General features: G+C 48.3%; 1 protein-coding gene across 1 annotated transcript; it reads left to right on the forward strand.

Moving 5' to 3' along the window:
• The first annotated feature begins 317 nt into the window (after positions 1–317).
• On the forward strand, positions 318–4,028 carry LOC101643358 (proteoglycan 3-like). The gene is made up of 5 exons (XM_004714960.2): positions 318–379; positions 777–1,090; positions 1,944–2,069; positions 3,274–3,379; positions 3,928–4,028. Exons 1-5 carry the CDS (start codon positions 319–321, stop codon positions 3,984–3,986), a joined length of 666 nt encoding a protein of 221 aa, XP_004715017.1. The 5' UTR covers position 318; the 3' UTR covers positions 3,987–4,028.
• The last annotated feature ends 3,404 nt before the right edge of the window (positions 4,029–7,432 follow it).

A 7,432-nucleotide genomic window follows, 5' to 3' on the forward strand; every position in this document is an offset into this window, starting at 1 on the left:
GGACCAATGAACTAGCTTTGATCCTGAGCCTGTGTGTCCCGTGGGGGCAGGATTTGGGTTGAGTGCTTTCTTTGGGAGCAGAGAAAGAAGTCTCAGGGACAAGGGCTTCCCTTTCCCCGGGCTCTTTTCCTGAAGTTGCAGTTCAGGGTCTAATCAAAACAGGACGAGGATCAAGCGCTGTAATGGGACCCTGAATCAATCAATTAGTGAAACATTGTTTTGCCTGTCTCACCATGTACCAGGGTGTGTGCCTGACACAGAAGGACAAGCTCCAAAGGAAGAAGTTGGCATCTGTCTTTGCCACAAGACTCAGGAGCTATGAATTGCCCTCCGATCCTGCTGCTTCTCTTGCTGGGGACAGTTTCTGCTCTTCATCTGAGTAAGTCCTCCCTGCCTCATCTCGTGCATCATCCTTCTCTTTTTTTTGATTCCTGCTCCTTTTAGGGCAGGGCCAGAATCTCCCCCTCAGCATGGAACCCAGTCCATTCCTGGTCAAACGCCTCTGAACTGAAAGCTGTGGTTGGAACGTTTTTTGTTGGAGACCGGTGATAGCTCCAAGCTTCTTTCTCACAGTTACTTCCATCAAACTCACACCTTTAGTCGCAAGCAGAAGCCAGGGTCTCATAAATTTGTAGCTCTAAATCGAGAGAGGGAATTATCCAAATACCTAAGGAATCTTCTCGGCTCTAAGTGCGAGCTTTAGGAACTGTCCGTGGTTCTGGAATAAGTGTGCCCTGGGCTTCATGGGGGCATTTATCTGTTCATTCTTTCCTCAGGAAAGGATGCCCCCAAACTGGAGATGCCAGAGACGGTGACAGATCCCAGTCAGAATCTAGAATGCTCAGGGGAGCCAGAGGGAGAGTTGGCCCTCGCTGAGAAGGAGATTCCGTCAGAGGGGGCGGCGTCTGAGGCTGCTGAGTGTAAAGAGTGCCCTGAGAAAGAGGAGCCCCTGGATCTAGAGTCAGCTCCCGTGGACAAGGACTTGCAGTGCCCCAGAGAAGAGGAAACAGTTCGAGTGCTTGGCACCCCTGGATGCAAGACCTGTGGGTTCCGGCTGGTGCTGGCACAGCAGACATTCGTAAATGCTCAGGTAAATGGCAGGAGGTTGGGGAGGGATGGGATAGGGGAAAAGAAAGCGAATTCAATCTTCTGCTGCCTGTTCATTTACATGAGAAGCAACCCCCAGCCATCAAGTTGATTCTGATTTGTAGTCAAGCCATAGGACAGAGTAGAACTCTTCTTTAGGGTTTATGAGCATATCCTCTTTCTCCCACAGATGAGCAGGTGGACTTAACCCCCGAGGCATCACTGTGGCTGCCTTCGTTTGCTTTGTTCAAGTCCAGAATGCATCAGAGTTACCTGGGGACCAGGTTGCAGAGGCTTGCTCCCCAAAGTCTGATTCAGCAGGTCTAGGGTGGTGCTGGTGTTTGTGTTTAAAAGAAATTCCCAGGTGACGCTGAAATGAATTGTCTAGGGGTTATTCGTTAGGAAGCAATTGTTTAGGCAATAGGATTTGGTGTTCAAACTACACGTGTTAAACCCATGGTCTGCCTTTCATTGACTGTGTTACCTGCACAGGTCACCTCACCTTTCCCAGCTTGGGTGGTTTCCTTTGTAAAGTGGAGCGAGCCAGGAGCAGTCTCTCAGAGTTGCAGGCGGATGCCATGGCATCCTATTTAAGCAGCATTTGGAATGGTCCCTGAGAGATGGTAACTCTCAATAATGGGTGGCCACCATGACTAGAAGAATTGTTTCTAATATCCAGCAGAGAATGCACTGACAACTGATAAGGAGCAGGAGGTGGGATTGAAGAGAGCCAGCAGGTTCCTAATTTCTGACCAGAAAAGGGAAGCGAACTCTTTCCTGGAACCTCAAGGACAGAAAACAGGTGAAGGTGAATTCTCTACCCCATCTCTTCCCATCATGTCCTCTTCTCTCTGCAGGCTGTCTGCCAGAGGTGCTACGGAGGCAGTCTTGTCTCCATCCATAACTTCCACACAAACTCCCAAATCCTGTGTACTGTCAGTAGGCTCAATGTGTGCCAGGTGTGGATTGGAGGCTTCCTTAGGGTAAGTGAGGGGCCCAGGCCTGCATCCAGGAGTGCTTTCTGCTTGATCAAGGGAAGACCCGTTGCTGCTCCAGCTGAGACTAGCTGCTGATGCATTTTCAGAGCAGCAGACTGAGCTGTGCTGGAGCTTGGGTGTCGGGGTTTTGCACTGTGCCTCTCTTCCCAGCATCACGATCATTGGCATCATGCCTGTAGCTGGAAATCCACCATGGTGGGAGTATTTAAGGAAATTAGTGGTTGCTACAAATTATTCTCCATGGTCCCCAATTCTGCCTTGTTAACTGTTCTCAGAGTTGGTTGTTAGACATTTTCTCACCTACCCTTGGGTGCATGAAATACAATGGGTAGTCAGCAAGTACTGCCATAAAATCACAGAAATCTCTACCATACAAAAATATCATGATGGAGGCTATGATCCCTTGACATATCCTCTATCTAGGTCTATAAACATCTAAAAGTGATGTGTCCCTCTCTCTAACCCTTCTCCAAAGAATTCTGCTGTCTTTAATTTATATGTCACAATAGCAGATTGGGCATGCACAAGGGCCTCAGGTCATTTTTCCTTTGTTAGACACCCTAACAAGATTAAGACTGATGTTTTATTGAGAGGACATGTCCATAACCATCTATGGAACACAGGGATGTGCTTCCCTACTTGACCTTAATGAACTCATGCATGTATGAAGTGGATTTGAGAAGCAATACTTTCTGACATAACCCTCTTAGGACGCAGACTCAACTTGGCTACTTATGAGTGATTTTCTCAGAGCCTATTTTCTTACCTGTAATATGGGGACCTTATCTCAGCCTATTTGTGGGCTTGTGGTTGGATGAGGGCTCTTTCTTTTTGCTCTTCCGAGTTTGATCCATGAAACAGTGGTCTCAGAATCACTTGGCAACTTGTTAGAAATGCAGGATCTTGGGCACCTCCCCAGACCTTCTGAGTCATTAGCCTTCTAGAAGATCCCCCCAGTAAATTTGTACCCACACTGAAGTTTGAGGTTGCCTGCTCCTGAGATGATGGGGCGTGAGGGATGACCCTTCATGGTCATTCCTCATAAACCCTCAGGGATGGGACCCTGGGCTAGCTGTGTCCTGGACGGTGGAGCAGTGAGAAAAATCAGCAGTGGCCACTCTCTAGGGCCCCTGGATCGGTCTGTCTCTCTCCATCTTTGTGCTCTGAGCCCAGACATTCACTTCCCTAGTGCCTGAACTTTCAATGGACTGATGGGACCTGCTGGAATTATGCCTACTGGGCCCCAGGACAGCCAAGGTGTGGGTGTGGCAACTGTGTGGCCATGAACACTAGAGGTGAGTTACTCTGGACCCCAGGGGAAGGAGAAGAGTGGCTAGAAGGACTCTTACAAAATGTCCCTTCGAGATCCCTGGACACATCTCCTCCAACGTCTTACCCACTCCCCATCTGGAGAGCCAAACTCCTGCATGGGAATGAGACTGAGAGGGAGGAGATCTTCCAGTCAGACATAGGTGACAGGCTCCACCTTTGGAGAGCCGCACATGTGCTCCCATCCTCATGGGTAGCCCTCTTCCTCCCTCTGCTATGATGGTGACATTGTGAGTGACCGATGACAGAAGGGATGAGAATATGCCCTCATCTGTGGTATGAGGATGATGGCAGCCCCTCGTGTTGACTCTGGGAGGGCTCATATGCTAATCCATGGAAAACTCCGAGCTCATGACCTAGCTCCTGGACCCTTAGTTAGAAGGGGTCTTGGGGAATGAGTGGGTGAGAGATCAAGATGGTGGCAGGTGAAGGGGAGGAGGGACCCAAGCAGGGAAGAAGGGTCAGGGGGCACTGACAGGTTGTCACTTAACAAACTTGCATCCTCTTCCACTAGGGGGTGGCTGGCGACGAACTCCATGCGTACAGCCTCTGCCTTTCATCTGCTCCCGCTAAGCCAGGGATGCCGAGACCCTCCCTTGCAGCCCTCTCCCTGCAGATGCCCATGGCTGGCCCTGACCCACTCTTGGCACTGGGCTAGTCTCCCAGCTCTTCTTGATAATAAATCCAAATAGCTCACCACATTCACTGACTCTTGTTTCTTCATTTTTGAGGGACCCCTCTCCTGGTTGGGAAGACCCCAGAAGCATGCCCTCCTGCAGGGTAGGGTATAGAGGAAAGTAGCCAGTGACTGGGCAGTGTGGGTGGTGCTGAGGGGTTTAGCTGCAGTGTCATCCGAAGGCAGTCACATAGACCTGGTGGTGGCCTGTAGGTATACCATTCCCATCGAGATGCTGGTAGGAGAGCTTATTTTAGGTTTGCTATGGATGTGGGGGTGGGCGTGGTTTTTTAAAATGGACCTTCACTGGCTACTCTACACCATATCGATCCTCGCATCTCTTTGCCTTAAGCTTTCCCCCAAGAAGAAAAGGCCTTTGATGGGTTAATCCTACAACTCATATCCACTTTTTACTCCTTGAGCAGTAGGAAAAGCAATGACCATGGCTTCCTTTGAAGCTCTTCAGATGAAGGGAGCTTCTGTCCAAACAGGAAAAGTCCAGACTAACTGGTCAGATGGAGACCGGTGAAACCCTTGAATGAACCTTATCACCCTTTATTCTAGATCTGAACTCATCCTCCTGGTTTAAAAGTTAGCCTAAGATCGACCTAAGGTGAAGGCACCTTATCACCACTAATCAAGTACATGAGATCAAAAGGCAACATGTGTTTAGGAATAAAGCTCAGAAGGTAGGAATGGACAGGAAAGAAGGACAGATGGAAACAGAAAACATAGGGAAGTAGGTTAAGTGTGATTACCATTTGTACTCGTGTAAAAGCCGAGTTTTTCAGCACATTTTAAATGCCATTTTGGTGGTAAAATTAGGTGCCTTAGCTGATATTTGGGCCAACTTATACTCGAGTATACACAGTATATGACAGGGATCACAACCCATGTCACAAATTAAAATGGGTACGAGTGGCTGAACATACAATCAATTTGGTCTGTAAACTTTTGCCCACATTACAGTAAGAAGTTAACATACATAAATACATGTTTCCAAATGAAGATGAAGGAAGCGATTCATGATTAGGTGAGGCAGTGAGACCCACTTGGAGACGCTCCAGGGAAAGGGGACAAAGAAGAGAGTGTTGGGCTTGACCTGCTCCTCTAGTTTGTTTTTCTGGCTTCCAATTCTGGCCCACCTCCCATTCCCCCAGCCGTCTCTGGGAGAGATCAAAGCCCCCAGCTTGTTTTGAGATGTGCGCCTGAGAACGGTCCTGAAAGGATCATCAACTCCCTTCCGGGACTCCAAGTCCACCTCAAAGCAGGGACCAGATTACCCATCCTATGGGTTTGGGATCAAAGTCAGCTCCTACTGGATGGCCTTGCCGCCATCTCCTGAGTCTACGGCCCTGTCCTTGGCTCCTGGGCCTCCCCTGACCCCACTCGCTCAGATCCTGTGGACATTGAAAGAGAAAATGACTACTGCTCTTAACTCCCTTTTTGCGGGGTGGCAGTCTCCAGGTTGGGTTTGGATTCATGCAGCAATTCCTAGATGGTGCAAAGAGGGCGAGAGGCCTGCCTTCGGGAATTTTGTTTTTCCTGGGGCATGGAGAGAGTGCTCCCGTATCTCTGTGTGTGCACATGTCTGCATAAGTGTCTGGTGTGCTCAGGGCTACTTAGTCCATATTTGTATCTGTGTGGTCACCTGTGTATATGGAGATATACGTAAAGGTATACAAACGTGAATCAGTCTGTGTGAGCCAGTGTGTGCTTATGTGCGTTCTATAACGCTGTGTGTTTATGTCTAGGTCTGTGTCTCTGTACATTGAGGAGTGTGTATGTCAGTGTCAACTTTTGCACTCTCATGTGCCTGAATCTAAAGAATGCTTGGGCAGCATAAACTATTCAGCATTCAAAAGGTTGGCAGTTCAAACCCACCCAGAGGTGCTTCAGAAGCTGCGCCTGGTACTCTGTTTCCAAAAGATGACAGTCCTGAAAAGCCTAGGGACACTATCCACTTGGGATTTCCGCAGGACAGGACGGACTTCAGAGCAATTGAAAGCAACCTCATGCTTGAACCTGTGTGTGATGGTTAGATTCTCTGTCAACCTGACAGATAGGAGTGATGATAGGAGGCGAGCTCAACCTTTCAATCAGGCCACAGCCTGATAACACATCCTTGGGGTTGTGGCTGTTTTATAAGAGATACATGGAATAGAACTAAGCTCTTCCTTGCCCTGCTCCATTGTTTTCCTATTTTTTGGATTCCGAGTCTGGGTCCAGCGGAAGCACATGCGGCCTTCTGTCCCCAGGAACTGATGGAGACTTGCTGGTGCTCTGCCATGTTCTTGGTGACCTTGAATTGAATTCACCCACCCAGGACCTCTTAGCACCTGACCCATGGACTTGAGCTGGACTGGGCTAGCGTGTTTATTGATATCAAGTCATTTGTTACACACGTGGGTGTCACTGGCTTTGTTTCTCTAGACAGCCTCACACACTGTGTGCAGGCATCTGGATGTACCTCTGTGTTGGCACCAGTGGGACGGGTGCATACATGTTAATAGATGTCAGCATAGGGAGCTACACGTCTATGTTTATTTGTGTCTACATGTGCGTGTCTTTCTCCAGGGACTGGTAGGATTGGAGTTTGGGCAACAAAATGAACAGTGTGCCCAGATGTGTTTTTTCCAAAGGCTGGACTTGAGGGAACAGGACAGGATCAGCGAACCCAGGGGGACGTGGGTTTTGAGGAACCAGAAAGAATGAGGCCCTTTAACCTGGGTAGGCCACTGGGAAGCAACCATTGGGGCCTAGCCTTGCAGTGACCTGCACCAAAGCTTTAGGTCGAGTTGTAATCCATACCAAGGGCTGAAATCCTTGATCTTTTACAGTGAATGTTTCAAGGTCTCCTCATTTTTTGGCAAGCACTCTTGTGTCCCCTGCCTATCATGTGTTATGAATAAACCTTCCTTCAATCTCGATGACGTATTCTTCATATAATCCAGCTTCTCTGCCCAGCATACAAATTGAAAGAAGTATGGTAAGAGGATACAACCCTTTCCTGATTTTAAACCATGGATGATTCCCTTGTTCTGTTTGCACAACTGGCTCTTGATCGATGTGCAGGTCCCACATGAGCTCAAAGAACTGTTCTGAAATTCTTATTCTTCTCAAGGCTATTCATAGTTTGTTATGATCTACACAGTTGAATGCCTTTGCATACTCGATAAAACACAAGTACATATCTTTCTGGTAGTCTCTGCTTTGAGCCAAGAGCCATCTGCCATCAGCAGTGGTATCCTTTGTTCTATGTCCTCTTCTGAATCCAGCCTGAATCTCCGGCAGCTTCATTTAAATGTACTGCTGCAACCATTGTTAGATGATCTTCAGCAAA

This window comes from Echinops telfairi, unplaced genomic scaffold, assembly GCF_000313985.2.
Source record: "Echinops telfairi isolate 266 unplaced genomic scaffold, ASM31398v2 ScPeMD7_7416;HRSCAF=8454, whole genome shotgun sequence".
Lineage (NCBI taxonomy): Eukaryota > Metazoa > Chordata > Mammalia > Afrosoricida > Tenrecidae > Echinops > Echinops telfairi.